This window comes from Nomascus leucogenys, chromosome 10 (assembly GCF_006542625.1).
Source record: "Nomascus leucogenys isolate Asia chromosome 10, Asia_NLE_v1, whole genome shotgun sequence".
Lineage (NCBI taxonomy): Eukaryota > Metazoa > Chordata > Mammalia > Primates > Hylobatidae > Nomascus > Nomascus leucogenys.
Window position 1 is genome coordinate 87,316,332 of NC_044390.1, and position 22,854 is coordinate 87,339,185.

At 49.6% G+C, this 22,854-nt stretch overlaps 1 protein-coding gene across 2 annotated transcripts in view; it reads right to left on the reverse strand.

The window, feature by feature from the left end:
• Positions 1 to 22,854, reverse strand: part of GCN1 (GCN1 activator of EIF2AK4) — a 67,821-nt gene that overhangs the window by 30,696 nt on the left and 14,271 nt on the right. For both annotated transcript variants that reach the window (XR_004032068.1, XM_030821493.1), the window contains exons 6-25: positions 20,877 to 20,975; positions 20,658 to 20,792; positions 19,719 to 19,787; positions 19,482 to 19,590; positions 18,178 to 18,252; positions 17,781 to 17,909; positions 17,189 to 17,239; positions 16,121 to 16,219; positions 15,701 to 15,874; positions 12,255 to 12,407; positions 10,316 to 10,408; positions 6,857 to 6,932; positions 6,547 to 6,706; positions 5,276 to 5,465; positions 5,053 to 5,177; positions 4,090 to 4,268; positions 3,700 to 3,793; positions 2,059 to 2,172; positions 1,742 to 1,940; positions 371 to 526 (exon numbers count right to left, since the gene is read on the reverse strand). Coding sequence is in view for 1 of the 2 variants with exons in the window: in XM_030821493.1 (XP_030677353.1) it covers positions 371 to 526; positions 1,742 to 1,940; positions 2,059 to 2,172; positions 3,700 to 3,793; positions 4,090 to 4,268; positions 5,053 to 5,177; positions 5,276 to 5,465; positions 6,547 to 6,706; positions 6,857 to 6,932; positions 10,316 to 10,408; positions 12,255 to 12,407; positions 15,701 to 15,874; positions 16,121 to 16,219; positions 17,189 to 17,239; positions 17,781 to 17,909; positions 18,178 to 18,252; positions 19,482 to 19,590; positions 19,719 to 19,787; positions 20,658 to 20,792; positions 20,877 to 20,975 (2,479 nt within the window). In the remaining variant the exon portion in view is untranslated. The remainder of the gene's footprint in view (positions 1 to 370; positions 527 to 1,741; positions 1,941 to 2,058; positions 2,173 to 3,699; positions 3,794 to 4,089; positions 4,269 to 5,052; positions 5,178 to 5,275; positions 5,466 to 6,546; positions 6,707 to 6,856; positions 6,933 to 10,315; positions 10,409 to 12,254; positions 12,408 to 15,700; positions 15,875 to 16,120; positions 16,220 to 17,188; positions 17,240 to 17,780; positions 17,910 to 18,177; positions 18,253 to 19,481; positions 19,591 to 19,718; positions 19,788 to 20,657; positions 20,793 to 20,876; positions 20,976 to 22,854) is intronic.

A 22,854-nucleotide genomic window follows, 5' to 3' on the forward strand; every position in this document is an offset into this window, starting at 1 on the left:
TGCTGCCTATTTCTATCCTCAGGGAAAGTAGGGAAGGGATGGACCAGAGGCCCGTTCTGACACCTGGAAGCACATGGCATGAGGACAGAGACAGCAGCTGGTAGTCCAGTTCTAAAACCAATTCTGCTTCTACCGCCAAACACTGCCCAGTTCCAGGATGTGAGTTGAAACAGAGAAGGGGACACCAGTAACAAAAAGTAAACCCTCAACTGGGCTCACTGCAATTCACAGACTACCAAGGTTCAACTCAGAAATCCCATCTGGTCCAATCCCCCAGGCTCAGGAGGCCCTGGGTGACGCTGTGCCTCGAGCAGCATTCCTGGCACCAGCTCACACTGCCTGGTGCCCCTGATCCCGTCCCAGCCCTTACCTGGCTCCCCCTTGCCCACCCTGCTGGTGATGGTGTGGGTGTGCAGCAGCGTCACCGCCCTCTTCACAGCCACCGATAGCTCTTCCTGGCACCAGGACTTATCCAGGGCACACTCTGGCTTCAGCAGGCGCAGGGTCACGTGGCTCACCAAAGTGCCTGTGTTGAAGAGGAGAGACCCGGCAAGGGATGACATACAGAGATGCAGAATCCAGCCCAGGCTGAAACAGGAGACCCAGTGCCTCATCCTTCTGACTTAAAGAAATCTTTCTGTGGCTGGGCGCAGTGGCTGACGCTTGTAATCCCAGCACTTTGGGAGGCCGAGGCGGGTGGATCACGAGGTCTGGAGATTGAGATCATCCTGGCTAACAGGGTGAAACCCCGTCTCTACTAAAAATACAAAAAATTAGCTGGGCGTGGTGGCGGGCACCTGTAGTCCCAGCTACTCAGGAGGCTCAGGCAGGAGAATGGCATGAACCCGGGAAGCGGAGCTGGCGGTGAGCCAAGATGGCGCCACTGCACTCCAGCATGGGCCAGAGTGAGACTCCCTCTCAAAAAAAAAAAAAAATCTTTCTGCTTCGCCAAAATGTCCACAACCTAATTTCTCACTTGATCTTTGTGACAGCCTCAGAGGGCAGGTAGGCAAGGAGTTGCCCTTTGGACATTCAAGAAATGAGTATGCTGACAGGAGACAAGGGCCACCAAAGAGTCATTCAGCCAAGAGTACAGCTCTATCTGTGCAGCATCTCCACCTCTACGCAACAAGCCCAGACAGCCAGGTGACACTTCTGGTAGGTTCCATATGCACCAGCTGACTTTTCCACTCAGAAGAGTTCCCAGATTCTAGCCTCACCCATGGGAACATCACCGTTAGGCCAGGATAGAAGTCTGCTGAAGGCCACTAAACAACCCACAAAAGCAAGGCCACCAAAACTGCCAGCCACCCTATCTGGTGTTTGTTTCTCCAGAGCTAACAGGAAGCTAAAGGTCACAGGGGCCTCTGCTCACTGCTGTCATGTGGCTGTTGAGGAGACCTGGGCTGGGCTGAGCCACCACACTGCACCAAACCATCCTCACTGCCACTGAACTTCTGACTTCTTAGTTTTAAAACTGGTACACAAAGATCGAACACTGCCTAGTATCTAAAACCTACTCCTCAGACGGAGGGCACGGATGTGAAGTGGGAGAGAAGAGGAGGCACTACGTCTCTCCTAAGCACATCCAGCTTGAGTCTCCAAGGCTGCTTCCACAACAAAACAAAACTCAGCAGCTGAGGTCACCACCCACCTCCCCACAAGCACTCAGGGGCACACCCTGTCCAAGCACTCAGGGGCACCCCTGGGCCATCCCTGCAGCCAGCAAACAAGGACTAACCCAAAGCCTTGAGCCTAGAGGGCATGACACAGGCAGCCAAGGACAAGAAGGGGTTCTTGATCCTGGGAGCAGCCAGGGGAGACTTCAGCAAGGGCAGGAAAGAGTCGACCAAAACAGGGATGTACTGGGTCAGGCCGGACGGGTTCTTGGCCAGGATGATGTCCAGCAGTCCAAGCGCCGCCTCCAGCTCCCCATCCAGCTGCAAGCAGAGTTGCCCAGAAGGCAGGTCAGCAGGGCCCTGCTTGTGACAGCAAGGAGCGGGACCAAGCTGCCCAGCACTCTTCTGACTTGAGCGTGTGGCGGAGGTGGCCACTCACCTCCTGCAGCCGCCTCCGGACCTGCGCCTCCCTGTCTAGCTGGGCCTGCAGCATCTCCTTCTGCTTGCTGGTCAGCTGCACCTCCTCTTTGATGCCTTTCTTCTTCTTTATCTCCTAAAGAGGATAGGCGAACCAACCAATCCCATCTCCAAGGAACAGACCTCTCTCCCCGACAGAGGAAGGTGAGCTTGCTTCCACACAAACAGCACCATACCAGCTCTAAGTCTGTGAGTTGGGCCCCTGAACCCACCATGTGCACCCCCAACCTCCCACAAAGTCCACAGCCACCTGGTTTCTATAGAATGGAGACAGCAAGAGAGAAGTAGTTGTTTTACTGGATTCTCTACTGACAAAGGCTAAGAGGGCTTTTTATGTTAGAGAAATAAAGGTTCCTCAATGTACTCAAAAGGGTATTCTGACAGCCAAATGGATTCAGAATCAAAACTTTAGCCTCCTCCTGTCCAACCCCTTCCTACAGAAGCTCTCCCACAGGATAAGCTGAAGCTTAGAAAAGGCCTGCTACAGTGGCCTGAGACAACAAGCCACAGAACTCACTCACTCACTCAGCAAACATTTAGTGAGCACCTGCACTGTGCCAGGCACTGTTCCAGATGGCAGGAATATCGTAGGAACAAGATAAAGTCCCTGCCCTCACGGAGCTCACAATCTAGCAGGCGAAGATAGATAATAAACAAGTCAACAAGCACATAAACAAGATGCTTTTGGGTTACGACAAATGTTAGTAAAGAAACGAATATGACGCTTAGTAACAGGGAGGAAGGGTGGGGTCTACTTTGGATAGGGTGGACAGGCTGGCCACCTCTCTGAGAAGCGCACATGTGGACTGAGATGTGAAAGACAAGAAGAATCCTGCCTTGTAAAGACAGAGAGAAGGCCAGGCGCGGTGGCTCACGCTTGTAATCCCAGCACTTTGGGAGGCTGAGGCGGGCGGATCATGAGGTCAGGAGATCGAGACCACGGTGAAACCCCGTCTCTACTAAAAATACAAAAAAATTAGCGGGCTGGTGGCGGGTGCCTGTAGTCCCAGCTACTCGGAGAGGCTGAGGCAGGAGAATGGCGTGAACCCGGGAGGCGGAGCTAGCAGTGAGCCGAGATCGTGCCACTGCACTCCAGCCTGGGTGACAGAGCGAGACTCTGTCTCAAAAAAAAAAGACAGAGAGAAGAGCAAACACTGAGACAGGAAAGAGTCCTGTGTGCTCTGCTCCTGTCAGAACCCGCTCTGCCCAAAGCTGAATTCAGCAATCAAGTCATGATTCCCCAGAAGTCCCACTGCACCAGGCGCTGTGCCTGCTATCAGGAGTCTAGATGGGTCCCAGCCTTCAAGGAAGTGGAGGGACAGACATGGAATCCAGCAACACCACTTAGCAGAGGAGACATGTGCACTGCCGCCAGCACCCAGCAGAGAAAGAAACCGGTTTTGAGTTGTGGGTGGAAGAAGCTATGAAGCAAGGGTGAAGGGGAAGTGTGCCAGTACACCAGACACCAGTCAGGGGCATTGGAGGAGCGTGCCATGGGCCTCAGGATGATCCAAGTGAACAGCGTATGTGCAGTGGGAAAAGCCACCAGCCTGAGGCCACCAAGCTCAGCGGCCACTTTCCGTGAGTGCCTCCGTGTACTCACCTCCTTCAGCTCCAGCTCAATGATCTGCTCTTTGAAGGAATAAGCTTTGTTCTCTCGCTTCATGTTGGCCTTTTTTACGCTGTCCTGCTGGGCACTGAAACACCAGAGTGGGTCATCAGCCAGCTTGAAAAGCACCACAAGTCCTGTCAGCCTCCCGCCAGCCATGAAATTCCAACTAGCTGTTAAGCACTGTGCACCAGCAAAGTGCCAGATACTGGACACACTTAAGTACCCAGGACCTAAGCACCATGCCGGGGACACAACAGGCGCTTAGCCAATGAATGGATAGGCTGTTGCATTCGACTCACAGGAGGCACTGGCTCCATTCTACACGCAAGAAAACTATGCCTTGGGGAGCAAAGGAAACTGAGCCCACAAGTGAGGTCTCACCTCTGGATGATGGATTTGTCATACAGCTCCCCAGCAGGGGTCTGCATAATGGCAAACTCCTCCCGCGTCACCAGGCGCAGTGCAGGGTTCTGCACGGAGGCGGTGATGGTGCTGATGAGCTGTGGGAGGACCCGGTCCGGTGACAGGATGGAAAGGGAGCCCATGGCATTCATGGAGGACTGCCAGACAAACGCAGACATGGTCAGTGTGTGCCAAGGCCGGCACTGGCAAGAGGTCCACCACACCTGAATGCCCCTGGCATTGGCTCCCCTTCTTTATGCCACTGCCTTGTTACTCCTGGGCACTGCCCATCACAGTAGCCGGCTGGAGTCTGTGTCTGCTTTCCTCACCAAGCAGTGCTCCTCTGTCTGACACAGCACCTGACGTGAGGTGATACACTCCTTCCCAATTCTCAATCTCCGTGGTTCAGGTGGAGCTGCCCTTTTTCCAGAGGTAGGCATGTGACCCAGAACAGAAGGATGGGCGCAGAGATGAGCATGGCACCCAGGTCAGATTAATCAGGGTCAAAGCGACCCCAAGCCAGTAGACATTATTGAAATATGCAAGCTATTCCCCTAGGAGCTGATGGGGACACAAAGCCTGGAACTCTAGCAGCTCTTGTGCTACCAGAAAGGGAAAGCCTGAGAATGGAGCCCACATCGTGGAAAACAGAGACAAGAGACAAAGATGGATGGGACAGAGTAAGAGAGACATCACCTACAATATTCCAAGGGCAACATCTGAACCCCCGTAGCCAGTCATATCCTCGGACTTTGCTGGTAAATGAGGCAGTAAGTTCCCTTTTGTGCTTAAACCAGTTTACATTTCTGTCACGTGCAACCAAGGGTCCAAGCCTACATTTCATCCACCTTCACCTGCTTCTTTGAATCCTCTCTTCCTGTACCCTGTGATGAGAGGGCCCCCTCCCCGACCTGAGGCCAGACCAGCTCATGTGCCCATCACCTGGTTTAGGCGACTCTGTGTGGTGATCCTGGGAATGATCTGATCCAGGTGCCTGGTGATAAAGGCTTCAGGATCGATCTTCATCCTGGCAAGAAGTGCTGGCCAAAGTCCAGACTGCACGGCAACTGAAGGGGAAGGGAGCTCCTTGAGGCCTTCTGCCTGGCCTGCTTTTACCCCATCCCCTAAAGCCCTGGGCTCTCCCACACCCACCGCAGCCACGGACCTAAGGATGGGTGGTGGGAGATGATCAGCATTTCCTGGGCCAGTTGTTCGGTGTCGGTGACATCACCCTTGAGCCCTGGCACACCGGAGATGACACACAGAGCCTCCTGCAGGACCCGTGGAGGCACGTAGGCCTTGCCTGCCTCAGTCACCTCTCCAGCATCAGTCACCAAAGCCTCTAAGGGCAGCACCTGTGTGGAGACACATGAGATAATACTGCTAAGAGCCCTGTGCAGGCTTGGAACACGGGAACCAAATATGCCACGGACACAGCGGCCCCTCACTCAGTTCTTCCCTGGGGTCCTTGCTGGAGTAGAAATGGATGCCCAGCTTCCTGCAATGGGACCCACAGGCTGTTGAGATGTGCCTGGAAGAAGGAAGCACCTGTGACTTTGCATCTAAAAAGCCTACGGGGATAAAGAAGGCAACAGGAACTGGTCCAGGAGACCCAGCCTGTGATGGCAAGTCTGTCACTGGCCCCCATTCCTCAATAGGCTTAGGGAGGGAGGGAAGGAGTGGAACACAGCACAAAGAGCACAGAAATAAGAGCCAGGTCTTTGAGGGTCTCCCTCCGTCGGGGGAGACCCTGTGCAAGTCATCTGAGCTCCTAGAACCCTGGTCAATTCACATGACACAAGAATAACAAGCTCTATTTGCCTTTGAAAGGCATTGTTAAAAAAAAAAAATCAAAAGGAAAAAATGGGTAGAAAATGCTTTAAAAAGTACAAAGTGCTTTAAAAACATAAAGTGTTATTCAATTAATCAAGGATAAAGGGGGAGAGCATGGTGGCTCGTGCCTGTAATCCCAACACTTTGGGAAGCCGAGGTAGGAGGATCACTTCAGCCTAGAAGTTCGAGATCAGCCTGGGCAACGTGGCGAGACCCCATCTCTACAAAAAAAATCAAAAATCAAAAAATTAGCAGCCACTGTAGGTGGTGTGCACCTATAGTCCCAGCAACTTGGGAGGCTGAGGTGGAAGGATCGCTCGAGCTTGGGAGGTAGAGGTTGCAGCGAGCAAAACAAAACAAAACAAAACAAAAACCCAAAAAACCCTGGAAAAAAGGTTAAGCTACATGTGAAAAAAAGTCTCTGAAAAGGAAAAGGAATCCTATGCAAGATGTCACTGGAGCTCGACGGCAGAGCAGAAGATGCTGGCATCACACAGATTAAGAAAGAACACCCAGAGAGTGGCCCAGCCAAAACCCCACAGCATAAGCAGGGGCAGCTAAGTGGATCCAAGAGCCCCAGTTCTAGAGCCCACAAGCCCTCACCTTGTGAGAACTGAGGACAGTCTTCAGCTCCTCCAGGAGTCCGTGCGCCAGCTTAAAGCCCCCAAGAGAGGACAGCAGCTTCCGAACTGTCTGCTGAGCCTGCCTGCGGACGTGCCAGGTGCGGCTCAGGAGCACCGCCACCAGAGCCCGGTGGTACTGCCTGCAAGCACAGGGACAGACAGGTCTGGGGGAAGGCCGGGAACAGGGATTTCCACAGCCAACCCTTCCACCTGCCACACACCCTTTCTCGGGTTCCTGCCAGCCTTCACCTCATTTGGCCCAAAAGAAAAGGTAAGCCAGCCTCACGTACTGAACTTTGTTGCCAGTGAGTCTATGCGGGTGGTCAAGGAAAAGTCTCTCTGTCAGATGCAACACAGTACACAGGGCTGGGAGGGAAGAAAAGGAGTGGAAGTGTTTTTAAAATAGTTAAGTGTACACATACATACCAATACCCAGAAATAACTGGAATGAACTGAAAATTAACACCAAAATATAAATGTGATTATCACTCGAAGTGAAATTACAGATTGTTTTTTTCTTTTTTGCTTATTATGCACACATGTATTTTGGAATCAGGAAAGTATACACTATTTTTATTTTATATATATATATTTTTGAAACAGAGTCTCGCTCTGTTGCCCAGGCTGGTGTGCAGTGGTGCGATCTCAGGGCTCACTGCAAGCTCTGCCTCCCAGGTTCACGCCATTCTCCTGCCTCAGCCTCCCGAGTAGCTGGGACTACAGGCGCCCGCTAATTTTTTCTATTTTTTAGTAGAGACGGGATTTCACCATGTTAGCCAGGATGGTCTCGATCTCCTGACCTCATGATCCCCCCGCCTCGGCCTCCCAAAGTGCTGGGATTACAGGTGTGAGCCACTGCGCCTGGCCAAGTTTTGTATTTTTAGTAGAGACGGGGTTTCACCAGGTCTACCTGGTGAAGGTAGAGGTTCAAGGCCAGGTTGGTCTTGAACTCCTGACCACAGGTGATCCACCTGCCTCGGTCTCTCAAAGTGCTAGGATTACAGGCGTGAGCCACCGCGCCTAGCCTATTTTTACTTTTTTTGAGACATAGTCTCGCTCTGTTGCCCAGGCTAGAGTGCAGTGGTGCAGTCTTGGCTCACTACACCCTCTGCCTCCCAGGTTCAACTGATTCTCCTGCCTCAGCCTCCTGAGTAGCTGGGATTACAGGCGCCCACCGGCAAGCCTGGCTAATTTTCTTTTTTTCTATTTTTAGTAGAGACGAGGTTTCATCATGTTGGCCAGGATGGTTTTGAACTCCTGACCTCAAGTGATCAGTCCACTTCGGCCTCTCAAGGTGCTAGGATTACAGGCATGAGCCACCATGCCAGGCCTATGTATTTTGTTTTTGTTGTTGTTGTTGTTGTTTTGAGACGGAGGCTCGCTCTGTCACCCAGGCTGGAGTGCAATGGTGCAATCTTGGCTCACTGCAACCTCCGCCTCCTGGGTTCAAGAGATTCTCCTGCCTCAGCCTCCCAAGTAGCTGGGATTACAGGCACCTGCCACCACGTCCAGCTTATTTTTGTATTTTTAGGAGAGACAGGGTCTCACCATGTTGGCCAGGATAGTCTCGATCTCAACCTCATTATCTGCCCGCCTCGACCTCCCAAAGTGCTGGGATTACAGGTGTCAGCCACCGTGTCCGGCCCCAGCCTATTTTTTTTTAATAATTAAAAATTACTGGCCAGGCACAGTGGCTCACGGCCTGTAATCCCAGCACTCTGGGAGGCCAAAGCAGGCAGGTCACCTGAGGTCAGGAGTTTGAGACCAGCCTGGCCAACATAGTAAAACCCCATCTCTACTAAAAATACAAAAATTAGCCAGGCGTGGTGGTGTGCACCTGTAGTCCCAGCTACTCAAGGAGGCTGAGGCAGGAGAATCGCTTGAACCCGGGAGGTGGAGGTTGCAGTGAGCAGAGATTGCGCCACTGCACTCTAGCCTGGGCAACAGGGCGAGACTGTCTCAAAAAAAAAAAAAATGCCTGACCCGGTGGCTCACGCCTGTAATCCCAGCACTTTGGGAGGCCGAGGCAGGCGGATCACGAGGTCAGGAGATCGAGACCAGCCTGGCTAACACTGTGAAACCCCATCTCTTCTAAAAATACAAAAAATTAGCCAGGTGTGGCGGCATGCGCCTGTAGTCCCAGCTACTCGGGAGGCTGAGGCAGGAGAATGGCGTGAACCTGGGAGGCAGAGCTTGCAGTGAGCCGAGATCGCGCCACTGCACTCCAGCCTGGGTGACAGAGCGAGACTCTGTCTCAAAAAAAAAAGAAAAATTACTACGGCCAGGCATGATGGCTTATGTCTGTAATACCAACACTTTGGGAGGCTGAGGCAGGAGAATTGCTTAAGCCCAGGAGTTCAAGGTAAGCCTGGGCAACATGGTGAAACTCCCGTCTCTTAAAAAAAAAAAAAATACAAAAATTAGCCGGATGTGGTGGTGTGCACCTGTAGTCCCAGCTACTCAGGAAGCTGAGGTGGGAGGACGACCTGAGACCAGGGAGGTCGAGGCTGCAGTGAGCCATGACTGTGCCGCTGCACTCCAGCCTGGGCAAGAGTGAGATCCTGTCTCAACAACAACAACAACAAATTACTATGAAGTTCTAAAAAGAGGCCAGGCATGGTGGCTCATGCCTGTAATCCCAGCACTTTGGGAGGCCGAGGCAGGTGGATCACCTGAGGTCGGGAGTTCAAGACCAGCCTGACCAACATGGAGAAACCCCATCTCTACCAAGAAAAAAAAAATACAAAATTAACCTGGTGGTAGTGGCACATGCCTGTAATCCCAGCTACTCAGGAGGCTAAGGCAAGAGAACTGCTGGAACCCAGGGGAGACGTTGCGGTGGGCTGAGATCGCGCCACTGCACTCCAGCCTGAGCAACAAGAGCGAAACTCCATCTCAAAAAAAAAAAAAAAAAAGAATGATGAAGTCCATTATATACTGATAGGACTCATTTCCAGGTCTAGAAAGCACAGTACACACAGCAGGCACACTACCATTTGTGTAAAAAAGGTAGAGAACAAACATATACAGGTATTTACTTGCATATATATAAAATATCAAGGCTACAGAAGAAGCTAATAAAATTGGTTATCTATAGCCGAGGAACTGGGTAGCCAGAGATCAAAGCAGGGGTATAATTTTCAATATAGACCCTCTTGTATCTATTTTTGAATTACACTAGTCTATTTCCTTTTCAAAATTTAACTAAAAATTTTTCTAAAACCAGGAAATGACTAACAGTTGTAGCTCATTAATGGGATGTTGCGATTTATGAGTCAAAAGACTCTTCAAATCACCAATTAGTGGCAGACACCCCTAAGGCAATGTAGAATATTAAACACACATTTAAAATTCAACTGTTCCTTTTCTGCCAGGATAGAAACCAGTAGTTTTTGTGTCTCTTGGTGGGGGAGTAGAGCCTGCCAGACTCCACAAGAGCTTCTCAGCTGCCTTAACACAAGAAAACCTCCGAGACAGCACCAATTACCCAATCAGCTATAATTACAGCTCATATCGTAGCTCCACAGCCATTACTGCTCTGTCTCCACACATCTTCCAAGTCCCATTTCCCTAACCTTACATTCCCTACAGGAATGAATTTATTCCCACAACAGCTAAGCTGTTGGCCCGATCACGCTGGCCCAGGTTTTTGCAGACGTGACTGGCTGGTCAAGAAAGGGTCCCCTCTGAAGATTCTCCAAAGAGACTTTGCTTCAATCCCGAGTTCAACTAAGCGTAGAGTAACTTACCATCCTCTGAAGCCATGAGCAGGAATTTTTCAGAAGTGAAAACTTGCTTTTTCTCATCCACAATCAGCTGCCAGAAACTGCTCAGTTTGGCCTCTGCAAGAAACAAAAGGTTACCCCACGACGCAGCTCATCATGTCCCCCAGAGCTGATCCACTCCATCCTGAAGCTGCTGGGGTGGGCTTTGCTGACAAACCCCCCTCTGCAGCAGGAGGCTCAGTGCTCTTCCATTTGGGGAACTGACCTCAGTCCTTCTGGTATCACCTCCTGTATGAAACTCTTCGGTGGTTCTCTGCTGCCTACAGCAGCCTAGGTGAACTGCTTCTCATCTGGAATTCCCATCCACCCCAGGCGCCAAGCTGGAATACCTGAGGTTTACAGACTCTGGCTTTCCCTGCCCTTCCCTGACTGGGGCTGTTTGGACTCATACTGGGCCATTCCCTTCAGGATAATGAAATCCTTCCCAGGCTTCAGGATACCAGTTCAAATGTTTCCTCCATGAAGCCTTTCCCAATACCCATCCCCCCAACTAAAAGCAATCTCTCTTTCAAAACTGCTCTAATGCCATATTTTGTCTTAAGCTACGGATATATTTCTGTATTTCCTCGCTTCTACTACGAAGTAAGCACCCTGAAATTTGCTGAAGGTCATGTTCATTTTAGCATTCCCCCAGGTAGCCCAGTGCCTTGCATGGCCACAGTGCACACACGATATTACATGAGGAGAGCTAAGCTCCATTCCTAACCAAAGGAGTAAGTTCAGGTGTGTCCCAGTGCAGAGATTGGGAGATGAAATAAAGCAAGCCTGGCCGGGCGTGGTGGCTCACGCCTGTAATCCCAGCACGATGGGAGGCCGACGTGGGCAGATCACAAGGTCAGGAGATGGAGACCATCCTGGCTAACACAGTGAAACCCTGTCTCTACTAAAAATACAAAAAATTAGCCGCGCGTGGCGGCATAGCGCCTGTAGTCCCAGCTACTCGGGAGGCTGAGGCAGGAGGCGGAGCTTGCAGTGAGACGAGATCGTGCCACTGCACTCCAACCTGGGCAACAGAGCGAGACTCTGTCTCAAGAAAAAAAAAAAAAGAGAAAGGAAAGCCTGAAATACGATGTAGCCACAAAAAATAATGAGAAAGCTCTTTTTGATGTACTGATTTGGAATCATTTCGAAGATGTATTATATATAGTATATATATTGTATATAATATGGTATATAGAGTATGTTCCCCAGCATGTTCAATTACATAACACACTATCTCTGGACATAAAATTGGTAATACTGTTTTTTCTTTCTTAGACAGTCTCGTTGTGCCACCCAGGCTGGAGTGCAGTGGCGCAATCCCAGCTCACTGCAACCTATGCCTCCTGGGTTCAAGCGATTCTCCTGCCTCAGCCTCCCGAGTAGCTGAGATTACAGGCGTGTGCCACCCACCACACCCAGCTAATTTTTGTATTTTTAGTAAAGACGGGGTTTCACCATGTTGGCCAGGATGGTCTCGAAATCCTGACTTCGTGATCCGCCTGCCTTGGCCTCCCAAAGCGCAAAATTGGTAACACCATTTACAGAGGGAAACTTAATGGCTACGGGAAAAGACAGGGCTAAGGGGAAGCTTCTCATGTTATATCCTTTTGAATTTTGAACTGTATGAATGTATAATCAAGTGAAACAAACAGTCCCAATACTAAACCCTGGTCCATCTAGGTATCATCTACAAGCCCGTGTAGCACTGGAGCAACAGAATGAAGGAGGACAGTGACACAGTCCCCTGACTGTATTCCCACTGCCCATGCAACCCTGAGGTTCATCCTGCAGATGACAAGCAAACCTGTGGCTGATCCAGTGTGGTCAGAACCAAGCTAACCCTGAACATCAAGACACACCTCCCAAGGACTCTTGCCAGAGGCCCCTGTCTCTACCATCCTGGACACCTCTGGACTCATACCAGCCTGTGAGTCAGCCACTGACAGCTTCAAGAGCAATAAGGCTGCGGCAACCCCTTCAGTGACGATGGGAACCTGAGTGCTTTGGGAGGCTGCCTTCTCCACTGTTTGGATGAGCAAGGGCAGTAAGTCCAGGGCCTGCAGCAGTGTGTCACCTGCGGAGAGAGGACAAGCACCTTAAAGGACATCCTGATCCTTGGAAATGACAGGACTGAGAAAGGATTTATCTAACCAGCTGTGAACCAGACGACTAAAACCCTTCAGTTAATTTTTCAAATATCTCAAAAAGAAGTGAAGTGAAATCAAAACTTAAATCAAACTCTACAGCCACAAAATTAGAGGCAGAAAGATAATCCTTACAGCCAGGTGCGGTAGCTCAAGTCTGTAATGTCAGCACTTTGGGAGGCTGAGGCAGGTGGATCACCTGAGGTTGGGAGTTCGAGACCAGCCTGACCAACATGCAGAAACCCCGTCTCTATTAAAAATACAAAATTAGCTGGGTGTGGTCCAGTTATTCAATTGATGGATAAGCAGAGACATTAGGTGCGTTGCTCAAGGTCACAGGCTAGTTGAGGCAAGTCAGAGCCACCCTCAATCCTATCAATTCTCATCTGGTGCTCTTCCCCCATACAGATGACCTTTGGACCCAAATTCTAAAACCAGAACCAATCTGCTGACCTCTGAACTAAACTCATTTGCTTAAAAAAAAAAAAAAAAAAAAGGAAGCCAAGCATGGTGGCTCAGGCCTGTAATCCCAGCACTTTGGGAGGCTAAGGCGGGGAGATCATGAGGTCAGGAAATCCAGACCAGCCTGACCAATATGGTGAAACCCTGTCTTAGCCGGGTGGGGTGGCGCGTGCCTGTAATCCCAGCTACTCAGGAGGCTGCAGCAGGGCAATCACTTGAACCCAGGAGGCGGTGGTTGCAATGAGCCGAGATTGTGCCATTGCACTCCAGCCTGGGCGACAGAACGAGACCCCATCTCCCAAAAAAAAAAAAAAAAAAAAGAAAGAAACCAGTTAAAACTATAGTTTGGCTGGGCGCAGTGGCTCATGCCTATAATCCCAACACTTTGGGAGGCTGAGGCGAGCAGATGACCCGAGGTCAGGAGTTCAAGACTAGCCTGGCCAACATGGCAAAACCCTGTCTCTATTAAAAAATACAAAAATTAGCCAGGCATGGTGGTGGGCATCTGTAATCCCAGCTACTCAGGAGGCTGAGGTTGGAGAATCGCTTAAACCCGGGAGGTGGAGGTTTCAGTGAGCTGAGATCATGCCACTGCACTCCAGCCTAGGTGACAGAGAGAAACTCCATCTCAAAAAAAAACTATAGCTCAAGCACGTTTTCTTCCCCCCACCCCCACACCTGGGTTTGTTGTTCCATGTTTCCATAGCTACTAAATGGGTACATCAGAATATTTCACAATGAAAGCAGTTTTCCAGATAATGTTTTAGACTTGAATCCAAGAAATCTTTATTACAAAGGTTTATTTTTGTTTTGTTTTTAAAAGGTTCATTTTATATTATGTTTATTTTAAAAGCGATGAGCATTGAGTTCTGGCAATCTGCATTCCTTTTTTAAAAAATAAATTAAAAATAAATGCAACGAGCAGAACTAGCTCAAGCTGAAGAGAGTAGGTAAAACCAAGTTTTTGCCATCTACAATTCAAGGTCTCGCCTACAACTGATGGTCATTCAATGCAGCAATAATGCAAACTGATATATATAGTACATAGACTTTTTATATAATCTTTGGTAGAGACAGAGTCTTGCTATGTTTCCCTGGCTGATCTTGAACTCCTGGGCTCAAGCAATCCCGCTGCCTCAGCTTCCTGTGTAGCTGGGACCACAGGCATGTACCACCATGCCCAGCTATTTTTAAAATTTTTTTGTAGAGATGGGGATCTCACTTTGTTGCCCAGGCTGGTCTCAAACTCCTGGGCTCAAGCAATCCTCCCACCTCAGCCTCCCAAAGTGCTGGGATTACAGGCGTGAGCCACCTCGCCTGGTCTCATAGACTGTTTTTAAGTCATGGATGTGAGTTCACTATATCCCTAAGGCAGCTGAAAATGTATTGAGTGTACCTTTCTATCCATGGAAAATCTATGACTTCAATCAGCACTACCTGTGGTTTGAATAAAACTCACAAACCACTGCACAAAGATAATCTATGATTCTGAGCTGGGAGACATATTTCAGAAAAAGATTTATTGCTTTCAACTCAGTGCAAAAATCTCTTATGGTCAGATTCTTCTTCCCTTATCATTAAAAGAAATATGTGAGTACAAAGTTCATCAGACAAGACATTTCACACAGAAGGGGGTCCCCTCTCAAGAGGAGGCCCTGGAATCTCCTAGACGTTTCTTTTTCTTTTTTGAGACAGAGTATCACTCTGTCACCCAGGCAGGAGTGCAATGGCTTGATCTCGGCTCACTGCAACCTCTGCCTCCCGGACTCAAGCGATTCTCCTGCCTCAGCCTCCCAAGTAGCTGGGATTACAAGCACCTGTCATCATGCCTGGCTAATTTTTGTAGAGACAAGGTTACACCATGTTGGCCAGGCTGGTCTCAAACTCCTGACCTCTGATGATCCACCCGCCTCGGCCTCCCAAAGTGCTGGTAGGCGTGAGCCACTGCACCCAGCCTCTCCTAGATGTTTAAGTACAGCTCATAAGTTTAAATCTTTTTAAAAAGAAATACAAGTATATCTCTGAGACGGAAATCAGTATTAGAGGTTTATAGCTTGGAGACCAAGCTCCTATACAGATTTGAAAGTTTCCTCCAGCTCTGCTTGCCCAAATGACAGTAGGTTCCTCAACACTGAAGGAAGGGCGGTGGTCATTTTTAATAAGTCCAGAGTAAAGTTTACATGAAGTTAGATTTTTTAAACCAGTCTTTTTTTTTTTTTTTTTTTTTTTCGAGACAGAGTCTCGCTCTGTTGCCCAGGCTGGAGTACAATGGCACAATCTCAGCTCACTGCAACCTCTGTCTACCGGGTTCAATTCTCCCTGCCTCAGCCTCCCATGTAGCTGAGATTACAGGTGCTCGCCACCATGCCCAGCTAATTTTTGTATTTTTAGTAGAGACGGGGTTTCGCCATGTTGGTCTTGAACTCCTGCCCTCAGGTGATCTGCCTGCCTCGGCCTCCCAAAGTGCTGGGATTATAAGTGTGAGCCACCGCACCCAGCCCTTAAACCAGTCTTATCTGAGTCATTTCTCCATGATTTCAGATACTGTAGTGACAAGTTCTGGTTCTGGTCCTCTCTGAATAAAGCTTTGTACTTTGAAAGTCTGACAAGGGGGAGAAGCCAGAATTTGTCGTGAAGACTGAATTCAGATTTTGGGCTAAGCCCAATGCTCTCATTTATTTCAGGAAGAAATAAATAATACCCTAAAGACTCGGTAACCTCTGCAGGGAGGCCTGGACACTAGCCCTGGGAGTTGTCTTACCCCGGTAAGAGGCCAACATGCACTGCAGGTAGGCGTGCCTCACCGCAGATGTGGAGGTTTTAAGGCTGAAAGCTTTTTTGAACCATTCAGTGAGCTTCTTGGGCACTTCCGTAGTAAATCGGTTACACCAGAGAGCCAGGACTGAGACAGCGTGTACCAAGGTCCCTTCATGAACTAAGGCAAAAAGCAGAAGTCCAGTCAGTCCAATGTCTTATAACCATGTCAAATCATTGCAAGCAGTGCAAAAAACAAGCCAGAGTATAAGCGGGAGGAAGCAGTGATATTTCAGACAGCTCCGAGCCTTGCTCTCTGAGGGAGCTGTGTCTTCAGGAGAGGTTTATGGAAGGAAAGCTCCAACTGTGAAAAACCACGGTCAAGGATGAGTACAGAACGCATGCTCACCATGCTGCACAGAATTACCTTCCTGCTGAAGAAACGGGATGAACAGCTCAGCCACGATCCCATTCAGGACCTGACTGGAAGGTCCAGACACCACGTGATGACTGACGCTCCCAATCCCTAAAAGGCAGATTCCCTGTTCAGTCCCTTATCAGCACAGAACCACAAAGAGGCAAGTCTTCCTACTGCTGCCACCTCCGCACTGTGGGTCACAGACCTCTTCTGTGTCTCCAGCAGGCATACCTCTCCTTTGGCCATTGTTCATCTTCCCTCAGTGCCCCCTCTACACCTCCTGCCTTCTATAGAAGCCAAGCCTCCTGCCAGACCTGAACAAGTCCCTCTCGTCAAGCACGCAAGCAGCAGGGTCCTGGGAGGCAGGCTGGACCCAAGATGGTCACAGGAGTCAAGATGCAAAGAAGGCTTCACCTTACCTAAGAGTTATGTTAAAGCTTATCTACTACTAGGCCAGGCGCGGTGGCTCACACCTGTAATCCCAGCACTTTGGGAGGCTGAGGCAGGCGGATCATGAGGTCGAGATGAAGACCATCCTGGCCAACGTGGTAAAACCCCGTCTCTACTAAAAATACAAAAAAAATAGCTGGATGTGGTGGTGCACGCCTGTAGTCCCAGCTACTCAAGAGGCTGAGGCAGGAGGATTGCTTGAACCCGGGAGGCGGAGGTTGCAGTGAGCCAAGATTGTGCCACTGTACTCCAGCCTGGCGACAGAGCGAGACTCCATCTCAAAAAAAAAAAAAGCTTATTTACTACTAGATCACAGCTCTACTCCTGGCAGAGAAATCCTGTACCTGCCTGTAATCCCAGCACTTTGGGAGGCTGAGGCGGGCAGATCACTTGACGCCAGGAGTTCAAGACCAGCCTGGCCAATATGGTGAAAGCCCATTTCTACTAAAAATACAAAAAAATTAGCAGGCGTGGTGGTGCGCACCAGTAATCCCAGCTACTAAGGAGGCTGAGGCATGAGGATCGCTTGAACCCGGGAGGCAGAGGTTGCAGTGAGCTGAGAGGGCGCCACTGCACTCTATCCTAGATGACACAGCAAGACTTTCTCTCAAAAAAGAAATCCTATACCTGAGAGGACGCTCATCTTCTGGGCTACAACAGTTAGTTTTCCTTCCGAGCCTGAGAGGAGAGACAGTAAAGATTCACATTCACATATGCCACATTTCCCAAGACAGTGAACAATGCAGTCACGTGTGTGATGCCACGATATGGTTTCTGATTCCAGAAGTAGCCTTTGTGTTGTGAAGCTGGGTTTAAAACAACTTTTACTAGCCTTTTGCTTTCTGACTCAGAAAGGAATGTTCCTACAAAAAACTTGAGAAACAGAAAAAATATAAAGAAAAACATTTAAAAGGCAATCATGTTTCCACTACTCAAAGATATTTCTTTTCTGGCGTATTTCCTTTAGTTTTTTCTGCTATGCCTACAAAAATGTGTATCTTAAAAACGAGATCACTTAAAAACTGAGATCACCCCATCCACACCACCCCGTGCAGGGTTTTGTTCATTCACACACATTCACATTCCACTGTGATGTCCTCCTGGCCACACAGCCTTGCCACAAGCAGATTTGGAGCATCAAGTCCCCTTCAGATCCCAGTTTTGGGAAATACCAGGGGCCACGCCTCAACCACCCGCATGGCCAAGAAGGCTTGCTCACCTCCGAGGATAGCAAATAGGTGCTTGGTCAGGGATTCCATGGCCGAAGAGTCACTGCACTGGCGTGCCAGGTTCCGCAGTGCCAGCACAGCTTCATCCATCAGGCGGGGACTGTTGGATTTCAGGTGACCTGGACACACAAAGCCACTGCTCAGAAGCAGCCAACAACTGAGCATCCAGACTTTCGTCTTTGTCTTTTCCATGCCCCCATCTCTTCAGTACTAGCTGTTTGCTCTCATTCAAATAATCTCAAGAAAGAAACTGCCAAAGCCAATGTAGTTTAGGTTAGGGCCTTATTACTACCCTGAGCTGTCCCCTACCCCTGCTACAACAATTAGGACAAGTACAACCAAACCCAAGGTGACACTTATGGGCTGGAGAGGGGCTGGGATACTCACCAGCCAGTCCTTTCACGATGTCCATGGCATACTGGCTGAGGTCAAGCGTCACTGATGCCAGCAGACTAGAAATAGCTAAGGGGGACAGAAAGCACTGGCCATGTCAGTCTAAGCAATAAATTCAACAGATAGTTTTGTTCTCCTACTCCCCAGTAAATGCCACTAGGCCTGCTGTCTGGCCCTTCATCTCTACAGGCTACATGAGTAGTCCCAAAGCTCTGCTGAAAAGCTGTATACCTCCCCATCCCGATCAGCAAAAATTGCCTTTCCAACATCCCACCAACACATTTTACTAAGATACACAGGGACAGAGACTCAACCTTCAGATCCCATGATTTCAAGTGCCACCTCCATACTAAGTCCAGAATGACTAGAGAGGAGGTTCTTAACCTGAATGGTCTCCAGAAAGTTCTTTTGGGGAGGTGGAGGGGTAACAGGATATTTTGTTTTCTTCCACTCAACTCTGAAAGTGAATACTTGATATTTTCTGGGAATCAGAACAATGGCTAGCACCTACACAAAGCTATGAACTGATCCAGTGGGTTCTTGAACCCCTAAAATTATATGCAGTATTCTTAGTGGATATACTTTTGTGCATTCTTCTACCAAGGGAGCCCATGACTTTTTCTCCTTTTTTTTTTTGGACAGGGTCTGGCTCTTTTGCCCAGGCTGGAGTGTAATGGCGTGATCTTGCCTCACTGCAACCTCCACCTCCCAGTTTCAAGTGATTTTCCTGCCTCAGTCTCCCGAGTAGCTAGGACTACAGGCATGTGCCACCACGGCTAATTTTTTTTGTATTTTTATTAGAGACGGGGTTTAACCATGTTGGTCAGGCTGGTTTCAAACTCCTGACCCCAGGTGATCCACCTGCCTCAGCCTCCCAAACTGCTAGAATTACAGGCATGAGCCACCACGCCCAGCCTCTTGCTTTTTGAGATGGGGTCTCACTCTGTCACCCAGGCTGGATGGAGTGCGGTGTCGCCATCTTGGCTCACTGCAACTTCCGCTTCCTGGGCTCAAGCTATCCTCCCACATCAGCCTCCCGAGTTGAACTCCTGCGCTCAAGTGATCTGCCCACCGCCGCCTCCCAAAGTGCTGGGATTACAGGTGTGAGCCAATGCATCTGGCTTTCAACATAATCTCAAAAGGTCCCCAATCTTTCTCCCAAGGTCCCAACAAGGTAAACAGTGAATACATCCCCCTTCCCTCCCCCCCCACCACACACACTTCTTATTGCCAAATATCGGGAACAGAGATATAGGCAACTCATCTCCCTCCCACTATCCTGGTTGACAGCAACCTACTTTCAATAACATTCTCTGGACTCCTCAGTAAGGACTTCTGTATGGTGGGCAGTATCAGATCCTTAAATTCTGAGTGGGACAGGTATCGGAGCAGAGGGGCGCAGCTATCCTACAAAGAAAAAGGAATAAGGCACCTAGCCCTCATGGGAACGGACCAAGAAGCAAAAAAGAGTTCAGCATCCCAGAATTGAAAATAGGATCAGTTGTCCAGGTGAGTAACGTCCACCTCTCGCTCACCAACAGGTACTTCGGAGGCTTGACTTTGCTCATCAGGATGTTCCTCATGTAAAAGTCCAGTAGGGCGCTCTAGAGAACACAAAGCTCTGGTTAGATCCTGACATTCTCAAGTATCTCATCACTGGCCTAAGGGGTCCCTCTTGTAAGAGTGCCTCCAAAAAATACAAATCAATGCCCCAAATCTCAGTGTTAAGCATAGAGGTCTCACTGATCATGCAACCCCACTTAAAACCCTTCCACAGCTTTCCATGGCCCCCTGGGATAAAGTCCAAAGTCCTTCGTATGGCTTATAAGGCCCTGCCCACCACTCAGCTGGCTGCGTCTCACTCTAACCCATTCCTGCCACTCCCACCCCGCTCACCTCCTCTCTGTTCCTGCCCACAGGCTGCTTCCTCTGCCCAAAATGCTCTGCCTCACCTCTTGACCTTGCTAATTCCTCTTCACTCTCAAAGTTCCTTTAGAGAGATGTGTTCTTTGACCCACAGCCTAAATCAGGTCCTTCTGTTGTGGAGTCTCACGGCTTCTCACACTTTCCCTTTGTAGCACATACTAGTTATAATTAGCTAGACTATCTGTTTAATGTCAGTTTCTCAGACTCAGTCCCATGGGGGCAGGGGTCATAGCTCCCTTACTCGCTGGTGTACCCCCAACACTGGGCACAGTGCCTAGAACATGGCAGCCGCTCAATCGGGATGAATAAGTGACTGCATGAACAAGCAAACTATCCCCCATGCCAGAAACAGAACGGAAACTTTCCAACTCCTAGAAGTTCATGTATCATGGCAAAAGGCCAGAGTCTCACATGAGAAAACCAACAAGTTTCAGATGAGGTCAACAGCTAGGGTCACCAGGGCAAAGCAGGTTCCCATTCCTTCCCTCCAGCGAGCTCCCAACATCCCCAATGTAGCAAACCCACAGTCACTCCGCCTTGGCACTTGCCTTGTGCTGACTGACCACGTCCATCTCCTTGTGGCTCGTGCAGAACTGCACCAGCAGCCCCAGCATGCCGGCATAGTTCTGGTTGGGCTCTAGGCTGAGAATGGCTGACAAGTACTGTTCCACCAGCCCGGGGTTCTGAAGAGGAAACAGTTGTATAAGATGGCAGTGTGGGAGTGGCATGGAAGAAGCAATGCCCACCAGCCCCTGCAGTCCTGTCACCTCTTTCCACAGCTTCGTGAGTTTCTTCACAGCACCATCCACGGCATGCTTGTGGGAGCCACCCAGCACCTCCAGCAAGAGCAGGCACTGCACTTCCACCTGCCAGGACCAGGACAGACTCAGGTCAAGATGGGACATGAGATGAAGGGCCCCATGGCCCTCACAACCTGCAAAGACCTCCATCAGCCCCTCCAAATCCTGGCTTCATCTCCACTCAGCTTCTCCCACTCAACTCCAGCCAGATCCTCTTCCCTCCACCCCACACATTTAGTTCTGTCCTTTAAGGACACTGTTCCCTCTAGTGCTCATTTAATAAATATTTGGTGATCACCTATTATGAGTCGGACAATGAAGGCACAAGGGGAGGAAGACAGACATGGTCCCTGCTTTTTTTTTTTTTTAAGATGAAGTCTCGCTCTGTCGCCAGGCTGGAGTGCAGTGGCACAATCTCGGCTCACTGCAACCTCCACCTCCTGGGTTCAAGTGATTCTCCCACCTCAGCCTCCCAAGTAGCTGGGACTGCAGGTGCGTGCCACCATACCCAGCTAATTTTTATTTTTATTTTTTATTTTTTTTGAGACAGAGTCTCGCTTTGTCGCCCAGGATGGAGTGCAGTGGTGTGATCTCAGCTCACTGCAAGCTCTGCCTCGCAGGTTCACGCCGTTCTCCTGCCTCAGCCTCCCAAGTAGCTGGGACTACAGGTTTCCGCCACCACGCCCACCTAATTTTTTGTATTTTTAGTAGAGACGAGGTTTCACCGTGTTAGCCAGGATGGTCTCAATATCCTGACCTCGTGATCCGCCCGCCTCGGCCTCCCAAAGTGCTGGGATTACAGGCGTGAGCCACTGCACCCAGCCGGTCCCTGCTTTCACGTACCTTAGAATTCAGAGGAAAAAAGAGATATTAAATAAATACACAAATGAATATACAATTTCAGTGAGGTTGAAGTGCCATGCAGGAAAAGAATAAGGGTCCTGTTTCATTTACTTCTTATCTGCCTTGACCTGTCCTTCATTAATTCCACAAATACTTACTGACCACTGACTGCATGGCAGGCTCTATGCTGAGCACTGTGAATACAGAAGTGCATCTTGATATGGGGATTCGAACTGCATGGAGCTCACACCGTCCAACCCAGATTGACATACATAATAGGTCCTCGACTAAAAAAATCTCAGAGGCCACCGGGCCTAGTGGCTCACACCTGTAATCCCAGCACTTTGGGAGGCCGAGGCAGGCAGATCACCTGAGGTCGGGGGTTCGAGACCAGCCTGACCAACATGGAGAAACCTCATCTCTACTAAAAATACAAAATTACCTGGGCATGGTGGCGCATGCCTGTAATCCAAGCTACTCGGGAGGCTGAGGCAGGAGAATCGCTTGAACCCAGGAGGCAGAGGTTGCGGTGAGCCGAGATCACGCCTTTGCACTCCAGCCTGGGCAACAAGAGCGAAACTCCATCTCAAAAAAAAAAGGCCAGGTGCGATGGTTCACGCCTGTAATCCCGACACTTTGGGAGGCTGAGGCAGGCAGATCACAATGTCAAGAGATCGAGACCATCCTGGCCAACATGGTGAAACCCTGTCGCTACTAAAAATACAAAAATTAGCCAGACATGGTGGCAGGCGCCTGTAGTCCCACCTACTCAGGAGGAAAATCACTTGAACCTGGGAGGTGGAGTTTGCAGTGAGCTGAGATAGTGCCACTGCACTCCAGCCTGATGACAGAGAAAGACTCTGTCTCAAAAAAAAAAAAAAAAAAAAAAAAGAAAAAAATCTCAGAGGCTTTACGTGCCATAAATGCCCAAGGTCACTAGTGAGTCATGTGAACTGTCACCCTCAGAAAACAGATACACTTGTGGCCAGGCACGGTGGCTCACGCCTGTAATCCCAGCACTTTGGGAGGCCGAGGCGGGCAGATCACGAGGTCAGGAGATCGAGACCATCCTGGCTAACATGGTGAAACCCTGTCTCTACTA